The sequence below is a fragment of the Martes martes genome (assembly GCF_963455335.1).
Source record: "Martes martes genome assembly, chromosome: 9".
Lineage (NCBI taxonomy): Eukaryota > Metazoa > Chordata > Mammalia > Carnivora > Mustelidae > Martes > Martes martes.
Window position 1 is genome coordinate 43,463,143 of NC_137896.1, and position 23,129 is coordinate 43,486,271.

General features: G+C 39.3%; 1 protein-coding gene across 1 annotated transcript in view; it reads left to right on the top strand.

Moving 5' to 3' along the window:
- Positions 1-23,129, top strand: part of CFAP61 (cilia and flagella associated protein 61) — a gene marked incomplete at both ends in the record, with an annotated part of 286,170 nt that overhangs the window by 52,104 nt on the left and 210,937 nt on the right. Inside the window, one exon of the mRNA XM_080814415.1 lies at positions 19,216-19,307. Coding sequence (XP_080670541.1) covers positions 19,216-19,307 — 92 coding nt within the window. The remainder of the gene's footprint in view (positions 1-19,215; positions 19,308-23,129) is intronic.

Genomic DNA, 23,129 nt, shown 5'->3' on the forward strand with positions numbered 1-23,129 from the left:
TACTTAAATTATCTTTTTAAAGACACTATCTCCTGGGGTGCCTGGGTGCCTCAGTGGGCTAAGCCTCAGCCTTCTGCTCAGGTCATGATCTCAGGGTCCCGGGGTTGAGCCCCACATCCACATCCAGCTCTCTGCTCAGTGGGGAGCCTGCTTCCCCCTCTCTCTCTGCCTGCCTCTCTGCCTACTTGTGATCTCTGTCTGTCAAATAAATAAATAAAATTTAAAAAAAAAAAGACACTATCTTCAAATATAGTAACTTTTTGAGGTGCTGGGGGTGAAGACTTCAATATATGAATTTTGTGAGGACATGATTCAGCCGTAACACTTAGGGTTGTGTGTTAACCGTATCCTGGAGCCCTGTGGACAAGACTACAAGGTCATGGTAGTTACACAGATAGTGGTAAGAAAGTCCGCTCTACATGATGCTCATACAGAGCCTGAGACACCAACTCATATTTATCACAATCTGAATGTTGTCTTTTTGTAGCCACTAAATTTGTTTTTGGTATATGAAGGTAACAAAATTGCATTCTTTCAAAGCTTTAGCCACTCTTGCCAACTTTGCTTTTCTAGAATTAACCGTGTGAGTTCTCATGCTTTGCTAGAAATTGTTGATAAAACAATTATATAATACCAGACCTATGCCCAGCTTGTGTGATTATCTCTAGGTTTGACAGCATGAACTCTTACAGTGGTTTTTAAGGTGGAGCCTTTGGACTGGTAACCTACCAGGAAGATGATGCAGACTTGAAACCCAGTTTTGTTGTGAGGGACACTGCCTCAAAAGTCTTGGTGAGCCTTTTGATATCAATGTTATCAACTGATCAATTGATCCTTCAACAACATGGTGGTTAGGGTCTCTGTATGCCCTGTCCCCACCCCAATCCCCCAAACCCTGGGAAAACTTTTGACTCTCCAGAAATTTAGCTACTGTTATAATAGACTATAATAGACTACTGTTGACCAGAAGTCTTCCAGATAACATAGTCAATTAATACATATTTTGTATGTTATATATATTATCTACTCTATTCGTACAGTGAAGTAAGCTAGAGAAAAGAAAGTATTATTAAAATTGTAAGGAAGATGGGGCGCCTGGGTGGCTCAGTGGGTTAAGCCTCTGCCTTCAGCTCAGATCATGATCTCAGGGTCCTGAGATCGAGTTCTGCATGGGGCTCTCTGCTCAGCGGGGAGCCTGCTTCCTCCCCTTCTCTCTCTCCCTGCTGCTCTGCCTACTTCTGATCTCTCTCTGTCAAATAAAATCTTAAAAAAAAAAAATTGTAAGGAAGAGAAAATACATTTACAGCACTGTACTGCATTTATATACATATTAAAAAAATCCGTGTGTACCTGGACCCGCACAGTTCACACCCCTGTTCAAGGATCAGCTGTATTTAACAAAATCTCTTGCTGATTTTTCCATCTTAATTCAAGTACTGATTTCTGCGTCCTTTCGAATGCTTTTAAAAACAGTGGCAACAAGTGATGGCACCCAGATAAGAATGTTATTTTGCAGAGAGCAAGGTGACTGGGGACCATATTCATATTCTACTGTTCAACACTAGGAAGGACTTGTGTTATGACTGGCATGCTTGCTACCAGTCATTTCACCATGGTAGAAATACAAACACATTTTTATATAGGGCCCCGAGGTCTTTGAAAGAAAAGTGTCTTTATTTATGTTCGTTATGATCATTATGTGCTGGGATTATTTTCTCAGTAGGTGATGTCTGTTTTGCCCATATTTATGATGCAGGGGAGAAGGCATTTAATGAATTTCAAGAGTGTATTTGCCTGTAAAACACATCTCTCTTAGTATATTCACATGTAAATAGCTCTTTCATTTGTTCTCTTTGGTGACCTTTCTTCTTTGGGGGGTAGATCACAGTTTGTTGTTGTTTGCCATTTCCAAATGGCAGGATGAATGATAATAATGAAAGATTATGCAAAAAAATCCACGTTTAAAATAATGTTGATATGCCACTTGTGTTGCAGGATAATTACAGTAATTTGGCTATTACTCTATATGGAGTCAGGAGTTAGTTGCTAGAAAACACGGTGATAGGGGTGATTCAGGGGGATTTTCATCCCAACAGGCTGTTTGATCCTGCTGACTTTTCTCTTGAAAATCAATTGCTTGCGGTGAATACTCTGAATTCCCCCTTGATTAAATCGGCTGCTGGTGGGCTGCACCCATTTGCACTGGGGTCACTGTGAGCTCTGTGTCTGTTTACACAGGGTTTTTGACAACTCTTAAAGTATCATGGACCAAATTTAATCTGAGCAAAGCAGCTAAGGAAGCAATTACTAAAAATCACAGTCTTTGCCGATGACAACAAACAAAGGAAAATGTACTAATTCTAAGCCCAACATGAAGCCAGTTATTTTGCTACTGGGTTGCAAGCCCTTTCTCCACTGCATATTGCTCTGGCTTTTGGTGTTTTCGGTCTTCAAGGAATGCATAGCTAGCTTAGTGGAAGACCTGAGACAGTCACCTTGGAAGCTGGCTCTGACTTTAGGTCTGTTTTTGGCAACATTCCCTTCCCCCCTCCAAGTTATGAATATATTCAGATTTTCTGGTTTGTTTTTTTTTTTTGAATCAGCTTTAGGAGATTAGATTTTTCTAGGAAAGCATCACTTCATATAAGAAGATTTAAAAATTATTAGAATAAGTTATGTGTGTGTGTGTTTATCTCCAGTGTGTATGTACATGTGATGTAGGAAAGACCTTAGGGTTTGAAGCCGATGGCCAAGAAAGTATTCTTGAGATGTCTTTGGTGCAAAAAAGTAATTTAATTAAAGCACGAGGACAGGACCCGTGGGCAGAAAGAGCTGCAGTGGGGTCATGAGGGGTGGTGGTTATATACCTACAAGTTGGGAGGGGGTTTAGGGATAGTGAAAGTCCCTAAGGAATTTTGGAAAACAAGGTCTTAGGACCTTGAGGGGATTTAGCTATTGTTGGGAAAAGGTCATTTATTACTGTCTAATAAAACCTTGATCATGAGACCTTAATCATTAAGACCTTAATCATGAGATGTATATTGGTGGGCCATATGCTTGGGGGATGATTGCCAACATGTATCTTGGGGGGGTGGTTTAGAGATGAAGGAAATTTCTAAAGGAACTTTTATATGCTAAAGTAGACTTACAGGATCCTGGGGGAAGAGGGGCTCAGGCTAAGATTGCCTTTGCCCTTAGCAAAGTATTAACACCAAGGCAGTTGAGTCGCTGGAGGAATGTCTCTCTGCCTGTTTCAAGGACTTGTCAGTGGGCTCTAAGTGGTAAAGAAATTTAATAATTTTTTCTTCTGCCTCTGTTTTCCACATCACAGACATATATATATACACGCACATGTATACATATGTATGTATGCCAGACATATATATGTACACAAGCATACTATTAAAAAATAACTATTAAATAAAACAAAGTTTATTTAACACTTCATGAAGTGGGTCATCTTCTTTCGGAGAACTATAAAATGGGGCAGTAGCTTTTATAGAATAAAGAATAAAGAACAAAGAACAAGGAAAAAGAAAAACAAAATATATCTGATGGGCTGGGATGGACCACACAGCCTTGTTTGGGGTAAGAAAACCCAGAGTTGGTTTGGCTTTTGGGGATTGACTGACTGGATATACTTCCTTTTTGGTCAAGGGGAACACTTTAGGGACAAGGTTATATAAGTTTCAGTTTGCTGATGTGGCACCCCAGGCAGGAGTGTATATATATGTGTGTGCGTGTATACATACACATGTGTATGTATACACACACACACAATATTCTATATTATATATAATTATTATAATTATTAAGTTATAAATAACTTATATTTATATTTACTTGGTTTTAGGTTTCTATTTACATACGTCTAACTCCATGTGGAAAAAGACTTCCTTTTTTTTACTGAGTACTGATTTCAATCTTGAAATAGTTTAGAGAAAAGAGAAACATAAACAAATCACAAAACAAACTATGAAAAAAATATTTATCATAGGCACGAGAAAATATTCAGCTTCCCTAAAACTGAAATGCGCATAAAAACCCGAGATCTTTTTCTCCCCCTTTTTTGCATACTAAGTTATAAGTATGTGTTATAATTAAGATACTTCCTCCTGAGCAAGGAGCTTGTCAACTAGCACTTCAGATTTCTGACAGATAGAAAGCTTGGCTGATAGAATACTCCGGAATACAGTGTAGAAATGGTTTCTGGGGGCACCTGGGTGGCTCAGTGGGTTAAGCCTCTGCCTTCGGCTCAAGTCTTGATCTCAGGGTCCTGGGATGGAGTCGGGAATCGGAATCGGGGCTCTCTGCTCAGCGGGTAGCCTGCTTCCTCCTCTCTCTCCTCCTCTCAGCCTGCCTCTCTGCCTACTTGTGATCGCTGTCTGTCAAATAAATAAATAAAATCTTAAAAAAAAAAAAAAAAGAAATGGTTTCTGTTCTTTGACTTCAGCTGTAGCAAGTCTGAGGAAAGAATCCTCAGTCTGTAGAGATACACATTCAGGACTATTTACTAAGCTTAATCAGAATACTAAAAATGGATAAACAAATATCCAAATAAATAAGCAAATAAGTTTGTAAAACCCCAAATCTCCCACAGGAGAGGGATGGCTAAACTTGTGGGTAGCCACAGGAAGGCTGTACAGCAAGCAGCCTTTTAAAAGGTTACAAAGAGTGAAGGGAAATGATATAATCTCATGTGAAAAGAATCAATGCAAAACTAATTGAAATCTGAATAAAACTGCCTAAGAAGCATATGCTATGAAGAGCCCTGGGAGAGAATGAATTAAAATGACAAAATTAACTGAGTCACAGAAATAAGTCAAGGGCAATGCTTTTATTTCCTCCATTTTTTAAAATGTGAAAACAATCTTAAATGTACATAAAAGTTGCCCGTACTTTTTTTCTTCTAAACCATCTGAAAATAAGATGGTGACATCCTGCTGAGTCATTTGTGAATACTTCAGTGTGTGTTTCCTACAGAGGGATAGTCTCCTCCTTTACAGCCCCAAACATCCATCAAGATCAAAGAATTAACTTGAACATGTTACTCCCAACTAATCCACAGTCCACAAACTTTATTCAAGTTCCCGCATTTGTCCCAATAATGTCATCCTTCTTGGAAGAAAGATCCAGTCCAGAATGACAAACTACACTGAGTTGCTCTGTTATCTTTCATTTTGGAACTGTTCCTCTGAGTTGCCTCTAATATGATGCCCTAAATACTTTCGAGGATGAATAGGCCCCTGCTTCTGTAGATTGTACTTGAATCTGTGTGTGTCTGCTGTCTTCTCCTGACGAGATTCAAGTTGTGCACACCTGGGAAGACTATCACAGAAGCGACTGGGTTCTCACTGCGCCATATCTGGTATTACAGACTTTTGGTCTGTCCCGTTACTAATGGTGTGTGGTCGCTTTGATCACTTGATTGAAATGGCTCTTGTAGGTGAAGAATTAAGATTGTTTTAGCTTTTTCTAGCTGGTACAGAGACCTATAATAATTTTGCCATTCCTGATCTCTATATTGATTCTGCCCTAATTCACATTTGGAATTAGCAGCTTTTGCTGATGCTATTTTAGCCCTCTCATGGAATTTCAGCTTTGCTCTGCCCAGCATCCCAGCACAGGCACTTGCTGCTGCCACAAATGTCTCCTGGGGTAGGTAATGCTCTCGGTGTCCCAGTGAGTCAGTCCCTGTGTGAAGCATCTGTGTCTAGCCTCCAATACTGGCTCCTGTGTGGTCCATTGCAGGGAAATCGTTCTTGACTCTGCTTATAGCCAAAATAGACTTCACCCTAGTGGGCACTACTGTCACCTCTAACTAGGGCGATTGAAATCTACATGGACCCAGCTTCCCCATGCCCACTCCGGAGCTTGACCTTACAATGTCCACTCTACTGTAGCTGGTTATAGCTCCCGCTTCTCCTCTTTCCTGTTTTACCCTCTCTTAAAAAAAAAAAAAAAAAAAAAAAAGATTATATTGTTTGATCTTTTCAAAGAGCTAGCTCTTAGATTTATTTACTGTCTTTGGCTTTCTTTTTGAATTTATTAATATTGGCTTTTATTCCTATGACCTCCTTTCTCTTAATTTCTTTGGTTTTGTTTTGGTGTTCCTATTCTAGTTGCTTGATTAATTAATTAATTAATTAATTTTCTCATTTAATGTAAAAAGCATTTGTTGTGAAGAAAACCTTTTCTTCTACCAACTCAAGTTTGAGTGGTCAGGGACCTGCAAATTCACAGACAATAGACAGGTTAACAGGAAAAAAGTTTATTGTGCAAGCAGAAATGCTCTATAGTGGTGAGCAACTCACCGAATAGCCAGAGGTAAAGATGTATGTATCAATTTAACAATGGGGGGAGGGTTAGAGTTTCAATGGGAAGGTATAGAATGTTCAGTTGGCTTTTTAATGTTAATGGGATTGTGCCATTGAACTTGGCCATGGATGGAATCATACTGGAACATGTAGACTGCGTAGTTGAGGTCAGTGAAAGTGTCATCAATGGTGACAGTACCCACTTTGCTAGAGTTAAAAGGAGCTCTGGTGGGGTGTCTGGGTGGCGCAGTCAGTTAAGTGACCAACTATTGGTTCCAGCTCAAGTTGTGATCTCAGGGTCCTGAGATTGAGCCCTGTGTCGGGCTCTGCACTCAATGCAGAGTCTGGTTCATATTCTTGCTCCCTCTCCCTTTGTCCCTCCCGCTCATGCTCTCTCTCTCTCTTCTTCTCTCTCTTCTCTCACAAATAAGAAGCTCTTAAAAAAAAAAAAAAAAAAAAAAAGGAGCACTGGTAACTAGGCACTCAGTGTGACTGAGAACTCAGTTTTCTCTGACCTTCACCATTGTGTCTTAGAGTGCTGCTGGCACTGCAGAAGAAAATGCAGCTCTCTGTTGACTTGGAGAGAGCAGAGAGTCTGCTTTGCCAGAATGTTATAAGAAAGTTTAAATTAGACTTTAAATATTTCTTGAGGCTAGAATGCCAAGCCAAGAACTTACTGCTAGATTTCACTGTAGTACCTATAGATTTGGGTGAGTTCCTTTCTTCTCAAAATCCCCTGAAAGATCCTTCCTTTCTCACCTGTAATGCTGGGAAACTTGTAAGCCAGTGGCAGATACCAAGAGGGCTTTATAATTATTAGATCCATAAAATCAACCTTATTTCCTTAAAACTATCTAGTTGTTTTTGATTCTATACATGTATTTGATTCTATGTATTGTATTTGATTCTATGTATTGTATTGATTCTATGTATTGTATTTGATTCTATATATGTCATTCTTAAATATGATGTTCCAATCCAGCCTTGATCATATAACAAGTGTTTCCAGTTATGTCCTATTTATAAAGAGAACAGATTTTTATTGAACCTGTGAAAACAACTATATTGCCATGAAAACTAGGATATTCAACGAGAATTTCCAAATTCTGGAGGGATGAGGCAGGGAGAAAAAAATTAAGTGTTTTCAAAAGTATGATCTACTAAATTGTTGAAAGTTAGTGATACCTTAAGAGCAAAAAGAAAGTAGTTCCTAAAGGCTGGAGTAATATTTAAAAGAAATGATGTAAAATCCTTCATCAGTTCATTTTGCACTAGGTAATTAATTTTTGTTCTCCTTGATCTGATCTTGGGCTAGCAATTTCATGAACCCATCAGATTGCCCACTAGAGATTTGTAACTCGAATCTTTCAGGCCAGTGACATGCTCTCAATGTTAGTCAGTGCTACCAGACGCCTATACTCCAGAGTGCCTGGCACAGTCCCTTTTCCATGGGTCTTTGAGACAGTTCCTCAGGTTGAAGACAAGCATCCTGGCTTGTAGTTGATTGTAAGAGCTTCCAAGGAAGCATCAAGACAAACCAATAACTTTCTGTGGATGGCAGAAGACTTAACTGTCTGTGGCTAAAGATCTCATGAGAGTTCATTATGAAATTAACATAACTGGCAGGAAACTTTTGTTGTTTCTCTGGAATGCTGCATTTGAAAATAATAACTGGAATGTTGATAGCATTATATTATTGTTGTGTCTAATATGAGGCAAAGCAGTACCAGGACATAAGGACAGTGAGGATGTTGATAAATTTCTAGGAGCTTCATATAATACCAGAAATATTTATGTTAATAACATTTACCCACACAAATATAACCTAAGGAAAGTTAGACATCTCTTCTTATTTGACAGCACTTTTTATGATTATGCTATTCAATGTATCTAATTAATTTTTGATATCTCTCACTTTACAAGAAAAAGAACAAATCCCTTGAGATTTTCCAGGAGCCCCCTAGAAAGTCAGTTAAGGATCAAGATTTTACTTAGGATTCGATTTTGGGAAGGCATAATGCCAAAAGTTGTCAAGTATCTTAAAAGGTCTGAACTCCTGATTTCATAGGATCACAGGTTGCTGTGAAAAAATACTGAATTACTGGGATACCTTGGGTCAGTTGGTTAAGTGTCGGCATTGTGCTCAGGTCCTGATCCCATGGTCCTGGGAGTGAGTCCTAGGTTGGACTCCCTCCTCAGCGGGAAATCTGTTTCTCCCTCTCCCTGCAACCTCCGGTTTGTGCTCTCTCTCAAATAAATAAATAAGATCTTTAAAAAATACTTAATTACCTATTTAAGCAAAGTAACCACAAATAACTCAAACGTAACAACAGGAGGTAACATAGTTAAACAAACAAACAAACTTGCCTTAAGACATTTTAAAACCAGTTTATCTGTGGGGCACCTGACTGGCTCAGTCTGTGGAGGGTGAATCTCTTGATCTTGGGGTTGTGAGTTTGAGTCCCATGTTGGGTGTAGGGATTATCCAAAAAAAATAAAATCTTTTAAAAAATTTTAAAAACCCAGTTTATCTGATTTCTCACATAAACTTGCAAGTCAGCTCAAGAATAATAATTTTAAAGATTTTTTAAGATAATTTATTTGACAGAGAGAAAAAACACAAGCAGGGGGAGTGGCAGGCAGAGGCAGAGGGAGAGGGAGAAGCATGCTCTTCACTGAGCAGGGAGCCTGATGTGATGCAGGGCTCCATCCCAGGACCCTGGGATCATGACCTGAGCCTAAGGCAGACACTTAGCTGATTGAGCCACCCAGGCACCCCCAAAATAATAATTTGAGATCTTGAATGAGATTGCTTTGAACCTATAGATCGGTGTGGGGGGGGATTTGACATCTTTACAATGTAGTAAGATAACTAATCTATGAACATAGTATATTCCTCAATTTATTTCTATCCTCTTTTCACAATGTTTTATACTTTCTGCAACATATGCTTTTCACATCTGTTGTTAGATTCATTCCTAGGTATTTAATATTTTCACACTTTTGGAAATTTTATCTTTAAAATTTTTTGTTTTCAAATTGTTTATTGCTATTACATAGAAATGCAGTTTGTTTTGGATATTGACTTTATATCCAACAATCTTTCTACACTGATTTATTAATTCTGTGAATTTATCTTCAGATTCTTTTGGGTTTTTTTTTTTTGTATAATATAAGTTTTTAGTTCTTATTTTCCAATCCTTATTCTTTTTATTTCTTTTTCAGGCACTGATTAATACCTTGAATAGAAATGGTGTTAGCAGGCATCCTTTTGTTGTTCTTGATATGAAATGGAAAGCTCTGAGTATATTACCATTAAGGATGGCTTTGTGAATACTCATTATCAGATTAAGAAAGTTTCTATATTTATGGTTTACTAAGAAATTTATCAAGAATGGTTGCTGTTGTTTTTTTAATTGAATTGAATTCTATAAAATGCTTTTTTTCTGTATTTGCTGAGTTGATCATATGATTCTTCATTCTGTTAATGAGGTAAATTACATTGATTAATTTTTTATGTTAACTATTTTGTTAATAATAGACTTCTTATTCTTTTTATGAAGTGCTGGATTCTTTGCTAATGTTTTATTGAGGATTTTTGCAGCTATGTTTCATGAGTGAGAGTGGTCTGTAACTTTCAGTTCATGAGATGTCCTTGCCAGACTTTGAAAATGAGGCTCTTTTGACCTCATAAAACAATTTGAGGAGTATTCTTCCTTCTTCTATTTTTGGAAGTTTATGCAAGGCTAGAGGTATTTATTCTTTAAATGTTTTGTAGGATTTGCCAGGGAAGCTGTCTAAACCTGGTGGGCTTTTGGGGGGAAGGTTTTTTTTATTGCAGTTTCAATTTTTTGAATTGTTGTAAAACTTCTTTGTCTGTTTGGTAGTTTGTAATTTTTTATCAGAACTTGTACATTTCTTTTACATTTTCAAATACAGTAGGATAACATTGAAGCCATTCTTCATTTTTTTTCCTATTACACTTTTACTATTCATAAGCTCTGTAGTGACACTGCCTTTTTCAAAATTGCTGACCTTGGTTATGTGTACTCTCCTGTCTCAAACAGTCTTGCTAGTGGTTTGCCAATTTTATTAGTCTTCCCAAAGAACAAATTATTAGCTTGTTTGGTCCTCCCTGTTTTGTGTTTGTTACTTATTTTATTTCTGCTCTTTTCTTCGTTTCTTCCTTTTTATTTTTGGTCTTATTTTGATGTTTCTTTTCCTCTCTCTTAAGATGGAGCCTTAACTCATTGAGTTTCAGGGTTTTTTTTTCTTTTCTTTTTTTTTCTTATGTGAGTGTTTAAATTATAAACATTCTTCTCTGCTTGGATTTAGCTGCAGCTCACAAGTTATGTACTGTATTCATTATCAATATTTTTGAAATTTCACTTTATTTTACTCTCTGGCCAAGTTGTTTAAGAGAATTATTTATTCTCAAACATGTGGGGATATCTTTTATCTTTTTATTTAATTTTATTGTGGTAAGAACACTTAACATGAGAACTGCCTTCTTAAGTTTTTTAAGTATACCATACAGTTTTGTTAACTACAGGCACAGTATTGTTCAGCAGATGTCTAACACGTATTCATTTTGTAGAACTAAAACTTTATACCTGTTGGATAACAGCTCCCCATTATCCCCTTCTCCCAGCTCCTAGCTACCACCATTCTGTTCTGTGCTTCTATGAGTGACTATTGTAGATACCTCCTATAAGTACAGTCACATAGTATTTGTCCTTGTGTGACTGCCTTATTTCATTTAGGAAAATGTGTTCTAGGTTTATCTGTATTGTTACATATTGCAGGATTTCCTTCTTTTTCAAGGTTGAATAATATTCCATTGTGTGTGTGTGTGTGTGTGTGTGTGTGTGTGTGTGTGTCTGTGTACGGCACCTTTTCTCTATCTATTTGAGATGTTCCAGTTATCTTTTTATTACTGCGTGTTAGATTAATTGCATTGAAGTTAGAGAACCTAACCAGTGTGATTTTAATCCTTTAAACTTTGTCGAACATATGGTCAAGTTTTGAAAACGTTCCTTGAATCCATGAAAAGAGTATATATCCTACAGTTGTTAGGTGCAGGGTTTTTCATAAATTAGTCACATGTGATAATGAAGTCCAATATTTTATCCTTATTGACAGCGTCACTTATTTGATCAATTAATGAGAGATGTGTTAAAATCTCCTGCTTTGATTGTGGATGTACTGATTTCTACTCATAGCCTATCACTTTTCATTATATATTTTGAATCTGTGTTATTAGGCATATAATTTTTAAATCATTATATCTTCTTTGGACTTTAAAAAAAATCAGTTATGAAGTATCCTCTTCATCTTTAGTGATTTTTTTTTTTGCCTTAAAGTCTACTTTTTCTGATTTTAATATAGCCGTACCTACTTTCTTTGATTCATATTTGTGTACCTTATCTTTTTCCATTCTTTTATTTTCATTCTTCCTATTTCCTTATATTTTAGGTATATAAACAGCATAGAGTTTAATTGTTGTTCTTAATCCAGAGTGACAACTGCTGTCTTTTAATTAGAATATTTAATTAGAACATTCATATTTAATGTCTTTATGGGTTTATATCTACCACCTTACTTTATAGATGTCTCCTATGTTTTTATGTTTCATTACTGGCATTATTTATTTCTGTCTTTTCCTTTATTAATCTCACCAGTGTCAATTTAATCAGTATTTTTAAAGAACCAGACTTAGGATTTGGTTGATTTTCTCTGTTATCTTTTGTGATTGCATCAGTAATCCATTACCACAATAGTGCTATCAGCAAACAGCTGGTACCAGCAAACCACAGTGGCCTGCCACAATAAGCATGTTTTGCTGATAAAGCTGGGTTCAGTTAGGCAGCTCTCCTGATCTTAGCTGGGTCTTCTCACATGTCTTGGGGTCGGTTGCCTTTTGGCTGATTTAGGCTGGCCTTGACTGCACTCCATGTGCCTCTCATCCTTTTAGTAGGCTAGATGAGGCATGTTCTTATGGTGACCACAAAGGTGCAGGAGACCAAATAGAAACACACATGGCCTCTTGAGGTCTAGGCTTTGAACTAACACATGTTATTTATCTAAAGGAGGTCACATGGCTGAGCCCAGAATCAGAAGGATAAGATACGGCATAGCAAAGGGCCTACATCCGGGGAGGGTGAAAAATCAGCGTCATCAATTCAACTCTTGTTCACACAAAAAAAGGGATAATGCTGATGATTTTTATCATGGCCTTTCTCCTGTCTAATTGGAGACACAAACTCCAGTTTAGCCTGGAGAAGGCTAAAACCTATATTCTCATCTCAAGACAGTGATATGGGAATTACCAGGGCACGAAGCTCAAGTTGATCATACTGTATAGCTTGGAGTCTGCACTGCAGTCCAGTGGGGAGAAGTTTCCTTGAAACACAAGAAAAAAAGCCCTTTATCCTCCTTTCATGCAGCCTGCCTAGTGTTTTCCTTTGTGTCATTGTGAACTTTATCATCAGCTTCTTGCTGTTCATTCCACCATTCAGTAAATACTGAGTACTTCCCATCTACCAGATTTTAGGAGTCTAGTCTAGTACTGGTGAGTCTAGTACTGTCTAATGGGAGGATAAATAAGCAAGACAAATTAATTTACAATAAGAGGAGTGTTTTGAAGCCTAGAAAATTGTGGCGTGGGACCACAGCAGAATTATACATACGTCATCTTGAGAGCATCAGCTTAGAATTCACAGGAAAAAAAGCTTTTGAGTCAAAACTTCAAAAACAAATTGGGTCTTTCTAGGTGAATAAGCAGAAAGATTTTCCTAACAGAGGGAACAAAATGTGCAAAATAAGGAGGTATTAGAAACCATCGCTTATTAAGGGAAAGTACAAGTTCAGGGTTGCTAGAGCATGAAGTGAGGGATTCTCAAGAGATGAAGCAGGACAGGAGATTGAGGTGATGTAATCAAGATTTCGTGCCTTGCAAAATAGTTTAGATTAATCTATTCACAACATAATGGATGGTGTTCTATTGGGAATCTTTAATTAGAAAGGGAAGCATGATCAACTTCTGGTTCACGGGAAGACTTTCCAATGGCCACTACAGTGTCCAGGAAAGAGGTGAGGAGGGACTGAATCAAAAAAAGAGACTATGGAGGAACCTGAGAGATATTTTGGAGAATTAATGGAATTTCGTGTCTTACTGCATATGGAGAAAAGGAGGTTTATGGAAAAGGGAAAAATCAAGGATGACTGCAAAAATGAGGTGGATGGTAGAACCATTTTGCAAAGTGGGAATAATAAGAGTGAATGAATTATATGGGGAGATGCTGTGTATTTGGATGAGTTGAGTTTTATCTTCCTAATAAGCATTTGAATGGATTCACAGCACTCCTTCAGGGATAGGTACCTTTTGAGGTAGAGTGAAACATTACCTCTCAAAAGATGTCCACATTCTAATCCCTGGAACCTATAAATATTACCTTAGTTCTGGAGAAGGGGTATTTGTAGGTGTGATAAAGGATCTCTAGATGAGATTATCCTGGGTTATCAAAGGGACACTACATGCCATCAAAAGTGTCCTTATAAGAGAGAGACAGAGGGAGGTAACACAGACAGGAGGAGACTGTGACCACTAAGAGGTTGGAGTGATGGCCATCTGGCAAGGAATGCTGGCAGTCACCATAAGCTGGAAGAGACAGAAAGAGCCTCTCTCCTAGAGCTTCTGGAAGGAGTGTGTCCCTGCCAACACCTTGATTTCTGCTCAGGGTTACTGATTTTGGACTCTAGCTTCCTGAACCATGAGAGAATACACTTCTATCATTAAGCCACCAAGTGAGTGGTAATTTGTGACAGCAGCCCCAGCAAAGTAACACAATTGCAAAGAAGACCACAGAGCCAGAGAAAAACCAAGGAGGGAAAACATACCAAGAAATAAGGATGTCTTCACTCTTCAGCAGAACTCCTAGTAAGAGTTGTCTGCTCATTATTTCCATTCTCTTTTATTGTCTCAAGGCTACTTCTTAGCCTTCAGGTCTCAAACTAAATGTTTGGAAAGACTTCGACCACTCAATCTAAAGCAGATCCTGGGATACTTTCTTTTTTCTTTTTTTAAAAGATTTTTATTTATTTATTTGAAAGACAGAGATCACAAGTAGGCAGAGAGACAGGCAGAGAGAGAGAGAGAGGGAAGTAGGCTCCTCGGTGAGCAGGGAGCCTGATGTGAGGCTCAATCCCAGGACCCGGAGATCATGACCTGAGCTGAAGGCAGAGGCTTAACCCACTGAACCACACAGGTACCTCAGATCCTGGGATATTTTCTATATGCCATCTATCATAACTTAGTATTTCTTGTTCATTTACTCACTTGCTTTGGTGGTGCAAGATTGTCTTGTTATTGCTGAAATCCCTAGAATGTTAATGTCTAACAGATGGTAGGTGTGAAATACAAATTTTTAAACGAATGAATGAATAAACGAGCACTCACTGTGCTTTGTTCATATGTCTGCTTTAGCACCTTTCACACTGTGAGATAGGGGTGTGTGTGTGTGTGTGTGTACTCTGATCACTTGTGAGCATAGAATAAGAGGGGCTACATCTTATTCATTATTTACTTTTGAGTATCTCAGAGTGCTTGCTGCTCATTGTTCTCCATTGAAGTTTAGTTGAATGAATGATTTAACTTGAACCTCTAGTCTTTCCCCTTCTTAAAATTGCATGACTTAAATTCATTCGGCAGGTTTTTTGGAAATCATCCATGATATGCTAATAATATACAAGAATGGCTACTTTGTAGTATTTTGGAGATAGACATCTTTACTTTTATAATTGGACATTTAAAAAATCTTGATTGCATTAGTAACTCATGAAACTGTCCTCCTTTAAAATATTAAAATAAGGTCGTTAGAGTTGAGTTCCCATTGAACCATGTCTAAGCCTGATTCTTCCTCTCCTCCCCAGAAATAGCCATTGTAATAACTTTAGTATGTGTCTACCCAGACCAATGGTTTATACTTTTATGTGAAGCCCACGTATTCATAGAAAAAAACGCTACCATTTTGTGGTAGTGGTTTTTGTTGTTGTTGTTGTTGTTGTTGTTGTTAATATAATGGTGTCTTTGGGAATATGAGATATTTTGAAATTTACTTCTTAACTCTTTGAGATTTAGTAATGTTGGCACGCTGAGATCTAGGACACTCCTTTTACCTTCTGGGCAGTATTCCACCACGTGGAATGTGTCACACTTGTCCTTAGATGGACATGAATGTTCTTTCTGTTATTTTGTTATTGCAAAAACTGTTGCAGTAAACATCCCAGTGCATGTCTCCTTGGACCCCTTGCAAGGTTTCCCCAGGCTCTGTTCCTGGAGTTGTTCTTGCTGGGCTTGGAAATACTCACATGTCACCACGGTTGTGGACAAACCAGTGGTCTTCCTCCAGACCTTTTCACAGCTCTTCATACTCAGTGTCAGCATTTTAAGCTTCTGCCGGTATGATACGTATGAAAGGAGATACTGTTTTAATTTTATTTCTCTGAGTATTATTGAGGATGAACACTTTTGTATGTTTATTGGTCATTTACATTTCTTGGATATTCATTGCCTTTGCCTTGGGTTATTTCTCCTTTCTGTAATTAGATTGTTAGTCTATTTTATGTGTTGCTAATATTTTCTCTATGTATCTAATTTTTTAAAAATTTCTTTTTAAGGTACTTTTGACAGACTTTTTAGGTTTTGATGTGGTTGGATAGCTTTGTTAACTAATTGGAATTAAAATAAAAACTTAAAAAAAATCTGGCACACACACAAGTAAATAAATAAAAAATATTTTGCTTTTATGATTTCTGCTCTTTTTCAGATGGATTTTTAAGGAAAAATTTCTTCACCCTCAAGATCATAGAGATAGTATCCTATAATTTCAATGTTAAAAAAAAACTTTAGGCTGTTAATGTATTTGCAAGTGGTTTTTGTGTATTATATGAAACAGGGACCCAAATTAATTTTATCCCATATGGTGAGCCGGCACTGTTTATTTATTTGTATAGTTTATTTTTTCTCCCCCAATTTGAAATGTCACCTTTAACATATATCAATAATTTTATAATTGTCTGGCTTTTTTCTGGATTCCATTCTGTTTTATTACTTGAATAATCCACGGTTCTAGTAACTATGGCTTTATGTCTTAATATTTGTTAGGAAATTTGGCCCACTCTTTGTTCTTATTTCTTAAAATTCTGTTATTGACTATTTCTTAAAATGTCTTAAAAACTATTCCTCCATATTTACACTTTTAGAATCAATTTATTTCATTTCACCAAAAAAATCTTGTTGGGAGTTTTGATCTATATTTAAAATAAATGTTAAACCCCACCAGATTGTTTACTATTATTTATTCCTAAAACCATCAAAATGTATTCGTTAGCTTTTCCTGTGTATTGCCGCAATCAAATAGAGCAGGGCAGACCCAGGTCTTGTGGGACCTGGAGTAGATACAATCTGAGAGCCCTCTTTAAGAAAACAAATGCAAAATTATGAATGCAATCATAGGTGCTGTGAATTGGGAGGGGCCTGTACTGGGGGGTGGGGGAGGTACCTGAATCTCTAGCACTATTAGCATCATAGTAAACCCATGCCATGTAAGCGATCTCAAAAACAGGGAAAGTCCTAGCAAATGGTGCCTCTACCACCACTCGTTCATAACTTCTAATCTATATAGGTGGTGTAAGGAATAAAATAACAATTAAATGTGCAGCCTCAGTCATGTTTTCAGTTGTGTGTTATATAATACCAGTGCCTTGACTTTTCCCTGTGACAGCACCTCACATTTGAGGATCTCAGCACACACTATGAACATTAACTAATTAAACCTCACAAAACCCTAGAGACATAAGAAAGAGAGATACAGCATCACCTCGCCCAGTTCTGAAATGCAGCTGCCTCTGGGGACCAGCGTGGCAGCTGCTTACTAATAAACTGCAATAACCCCATGACCGTTTAGCCAAGACAATTAGCTGTTGCAGTTGGTAATTGTCTCATGAACATTAGACTGTCAAACAGTGACGTCAGCAGGATTATCCGTTCATTACCAATCAAATCCATTTCTTAAGGTCTCTTACTTTTTTAGTTAAGTTTGTCCTAATTATAAAAGAAATATATGCACAGCGAAGGTCTAGTGTTTTTCTTTTTGGGTAGTTCTTCAAATTTCAGACAAAATAGGAAAATCTATGTTAAAAAAATAAAGTAGAACTTAAGAGTAGGGAGTTATTGATTTTTTTTTTTTTTAATTCAAAAAGTTTGCTGTTGAGCAAAAGCACATCAATGATAGCAGGAGACAGAAGAGCACCTGCCTTTAAATGGTATATTGGCTGGACAGAGAGATGGGGGGATCTTCTGGGTGCTGGGAATGCTTTAGGTATTTATTTGAGTGATCGGTACATGGGAGTAAATATATGTAGAAGTCCATGCATTTTTATTGAATACATGTTATATCAACAGAGTAAATTAACATTAAAAGCACGTGGCTCTTCTCATCATGAGGACATCAGAAACCCCATATACACTTTCTGAAAAGTTTTGCAGGGAGCAGGACATATTCAGGGACTAAGACATGATACATTCCCTCAAGCATGTTTCTTCAGGAGAGGAATTCTAGGTCCTTTGCTCCTCTCACCAGGCATTTTCTCCCCTTGCCAAAAGAGCTACCCATTACCCAGGGAAGTAATTCTCTCTCCTTGTACCTTCAGCATCTATGCCCTTTACATGTCCCTGGGCATCCAGTTTTTCTCTCAGAATTTCATCCTGTTTCACTTGGCTCCATCTTCACCAGAAGCAGGCACAGGGCAGGCATAATCTGGGAACTTGGGGTGGAGAGGTATCTCTGCAGGAGAGAAGAAGAAGCCCAAAGGATGCTGGCCTCTGCACAGCATCTGACGTGAACATCAGAGAAAAGAAGACAGAGGGGCAGGCCTATGCTGGCAGTGTGCAGGGGCAGCCCCTGGGCAGGAGCATCCTCCTGTGGGGGCAGCTATGAATGGTTGTCACTGCTGAGAATCCTCCAGAGGCAGAGGTGGAGCAGGGGAACCAGAAGGAAGAGGTGGGAGAGAGGAGGGAGAGGGAACAGGGAAGCAAAGAGAGACTGATAAGATAGAAGGAGGGGGTGGGCAGAAAGACAGGAAGAGAAATAAGTCCCAGAAGGACAAGAATGCGAAATGAGGCAGGAGGAGAAGGAGGAGGGGAAGAAAGAGCTTTGTGGACCAAAGGGGGAAAGTTTCATTTCTACTGTAATTTTTGCTGAAAGTTAAAGATGTGAACACTATCCTGATTACTGACTTCCCAGAACATAGTAAAACAGTAATGCTCAGCTCCAGTTCCTCTTGCTTAGAAAGTAGAGAAGTAAAAAATAGCAGTCATTGTCAGATTGCGTGCTAGAATATTTTCAAATGAAGGAAAAGCAGCCCTTGTGCTAACTGAGCTTCAGTGTCCGGAGAGCACTGACATCGCTAATTGTGGTCTTTCCCACCTTTGGTCTTTAAATCATTTCAAAGTCTGTGGCCCAGAAAGTTGCTAATCAGTTGTTTGTAGACTTTAAAGGGGGGCTCCTATGAAAGGAGCACTGGCTCAGGAGCTGCAGAGGGTGAGGGCCCCCCTGCGGGCCAGGCCAGGCCAGGCCCCAGACCATGACTGGCATCATGTTTCCCCCATAACTCTATAGGGGCGGGTATCAATTTATCTCCATCACATGCCTAAGGGCCCTAACATGTCAGAATTGGGGTGGGCTCCCCGCCTTGTGGTACTGCCCTCTGCTCTGTAGTTCTTCAGATGTGCCCCAGGTGAGAAACACACCAGTTTACCATGCTGTCTTCCGTGTCTTGTGGCTCTGCAGATGTTTATCATCTATTTTCTGTCCTTATGCCGTTCTCTCTCTCAAAGATGCTGAGCTCAGTACTAGCAACCACAGTTCCCCGAAAATAGTTGAGGAGCCACCGGAACCTGTTTCTCCACAGGCCATGGAAGGCACTCAGGTAACAGAGGTCACTCACCCATGCCTGGGGCCCTGGGGCAGGCGTGGGGACCGCTTGTGTTGTGGGGGGCTGGCTCACGACCGAGTTCTGATGCCTGCTGTAGATAGGGCCTCACTAGTCCTCAGACCGGGGAGACAGCAGGCTGGGAGGGTGTTTATAACAGGGAGGGTGGCCTGGGTGCGTGTTTATCACAGACAGATCAGAGCTGCATCGCTGGCTTCAAGAATGCGGGTCAGAATGGAGCTTCATCCCTACTCCTCCTTCCTTCTCACCCGTTCCTGATTCCAGGGGGCTGAGGCAGATAAAACTGCTCACTTAAAGCCAGGTAGACAATCCAGACTTACTGAAGAGCCCTATATGCTGCCCGCATACTCACACGAGGACCTATTTCCCTATTTTGCTTCCTGCCTGATTGGGCTTGGAAGCTAGCAAGATGCCCTCCACAGCTTCCTGCAGAGCCGCTGGCTCCACTTGTCTCTGTATGGCCTCAGCAGGAGCCCCACCACCTGCACCTTCCTGTTGCCAGGACTCTGCAGGTGCTGCTGCTGCCCTCACCTAAGGAAGGGGTAAACCCACAGCAACAGGGGCCACAGTCAACCGTGTAATAGATTATGTAGGATTTGGCAGACGAGCCAATAGATCCAGTCCTGTGTTCCAGCTCTGCCAACTTCTGACCGCTGATGGGTTTGCAGTAATATGAATGCCCACATCTGCTGGGCTCTGGGCGCTCACATGCTCCTGCAGAACCTCAGAGCATGTCTTTTGTGTCCTTAGGAGCAAGGCCTCACATAGGGGGTGGGACAGGAAAACAGACTCACCTCCAGGCTAATGTTGTTGGCCTGGTCCTACATCTGCATGGGGCCAGAATCCCAAGGTGTGTTTCTCTACACACCTCCTTCAGCTTCTGGTCTGCCTGACTTCTCCACCCAGCTGGGCCCAGAGCCCCTCCCTGAGCCCAGGATCAGGGGACAGGTGCTGAGCCATTGCTTCTGGACTCTAACCTTGGACAAAACAGTGTTCCCCCTTGCCCATAAACTCATGCAAATAAAATCTGGGGAAAAGGAGAATGGAGGGAAGACCTTTATCTCAACACTAGTCCACCTGGCTTGTCCTCCCAGATTTCCACACTGTCTCTATGAAAAATGTATTCTTACACCCCAAACCACAAAAGGTTCCAACCTGTAGCTGGTTGGCTATTATATTTCAAGTGCTGATTTAGTTTCTGTGTGGAGACTGGGCATGCACAATGGCCAGGCACTCTGCTGTGTCAGAGGGTACTCATGAGACCAAAACACAACCCCAGCCTTCAAGAGGTAGTGACTTGCTATGGGAGAGGAGAGCCTAATTCAGTATGTGGAAAGGAGGATGGGAAGCATCCCAGAGAAGGGGACTTTTTTTTAAAACTCTTTTTTTTTTTTTTAAAGATTTTATTTATTTATTTGACAGAGAGAGATCACAAGTAGGCAGAGAGGCAGGCAGAGGGAGAGGAAGGAGCAGGCTTCCTGCTGAGCAGAGAGCCCAATGTGGGGCTTGATCCCAGGACCCTGGGATTATGACCTGAGCCGAAGGCAGAGGCTTTAACCCACTGAGCCACCCAGGCGCCCCAGGGACTTTTTAAAGAAGGTTTTATGACACGGATTAAGTTGAGGGAAATGAAGCTGATGAATGGAGTTAATGAAAAAGAAAAACTTAGTGCTAAGGGCTTCTGCTTTCAGCAAAGACGGAGTAACAGAGACTAGATATATTCTCCTGTTGGAAAAAACAAAAAGTGGCCAAAATGTAAGAGACAGCAGTTTTTAAGACACTGCTTATCAGGTAACCAAGTAGAATGATGGGAAAGATGGGAAACAAGCCAGGCAAGTCCTCCAATTGCCCTGACTTCCTGCCTTGAGAGAGTTTCAGGCCATGGCATGGGGCAGGAGAACCCAGTGGGAACCCAGTGGACTCCCTGAATTGAGGAGGTAGATCTGTAAGTCTATGGAGACTAAAGCTGCTAAGGTCTACAGGACAGAGTATCAGAGAGGAGAGAGCTGCACAGAGAGAGGTGTTAGACACCAACAGAGGGTTGTTCTTGAGTATTGAACTGAAGACCAATCATCGTGTGAGGAACTAGTAAAGGTCAGGCTGAGGACAGAAAAGGATTCAAGTTCACAGTGCCCAGTGCTTATCTAAAGCTGAAACCTGTGTCTGTTCCCATCAGCCAGACTGGAGAACCTTAGGGCTCACAAGGCATTGGAAGAGTGCACAGAAGAGTTTTGCATCAGTAGTAGGGAATAATTAGCTCTAGAGAGAGCACTGCACCAGTTGTGTCTAACATATCTGTAGAGCAAGACCCAACTGCTCCCAAGTGGCTGAGTTCCAGAGCCAAGTTCAAGAATGAGTTATAGGAGTACAAAATTAACTAGCACCCAACTAGGTTAAATTACAAGGTTTGGAATCCAAGAAGATATTACCAGACACTGAAAAAAGCTGAGAATGTACGATGCATAAGGTGGAGATAACCAGTTGAAACTACCCTAGATCTGAAACAGATATTAGAATTAGTGGATGAGAACATTGAAACAGTTGTTAGAACTACATAAGTTCCAAAGTTCAAAGAGAGACATGAAAGATATAAAAACACCCCAAATAAAACCCCTAACATAAAAACTGCAATTCTTAAGATGAAAAATACATGGAAGGATTAACCGTAGATTAAACATCACAGGAAAAAAAAGGTTAGTAAACTTGAAATAGAAATGAGAATTAAAAAATAAGAAAGATTGTATCAGTGAGGTGTGGGACAATATCAAGTAGCTAATATGTGCACAGGTGGAGTCTATAAAGAAGAGGAGGGAAAGGTTGGAATGGAAAAAATATTTGAAGAAATGATGACTATAAAGAAATTCTAGATTTTATGAAAACAGTAATCTCACCGACACAAGCTCAATAAACAGGAAGACAACTATACCAAAGCCCATCATAACCAAATAGTGGAAAACCAGTGATAAAGAGAGAATCTTAAAAGCATCCAGAAGGGGGGAAAAGGCAAGCTGGGAACAGAGGAACGAAGATCATAGTTGCAGCAGATTTCTCATTGGAAATAGTGTAAGCAGTAAGACAGTGCAGTTGCATCTTTAAAGACCCAGAGGAAGACAAACTATCAACCTAGAATTTTATACCCATTGAGTGTCTTGCAAAAATGAGAGTAAAATTTTGATCTGCACACGAAAGGTGAACAAATTCATTACCAGCGGACACATACTACAAGAAATGTTGGAAGTCCTTCAGGCAGAAGAGAAATGATACCAGATGGAACTCTGGATCTACACAGAGGAATGAGGAATGGTAGCGGGATGGGTACATGTGTAAGATTTTGTTCTTATTATTTATATCTCTCTAAAAGATAGTTGATTGCTTAAATAAAATAAAACAACATAGTGCGGGGCTCCTGGCAAATGTTAAAATGAAATGTATGACAAGAACAGTATAAAAACTAGGAGGAGAGAAATGTAAATATACTACTTGAAGTCTCTTCTGCCATACCTGATGTGGTATAGTATAGCCTGAAGATAGATGTGATAAGTTAAAGATGTATATCATAAACCCTAAAAAATATTGAAGTTACAAATCAAATTCAGAGAGTTATATGTAATAAAAATACAGGAGAGAGAAAGTGGAACCATAAAAATATACAGCTGGGGCACCCGGCTGGCTCAGTTGGTAGAGCATGTGACTCTTGATCTCAGGGTTGTGAATTCAAGCTCCATGTTGGGTATAGAGATTACTTAAAAATAAAATCTTTTATGAAATATATATAACTAATCCAAAAGAAGGCAAAAA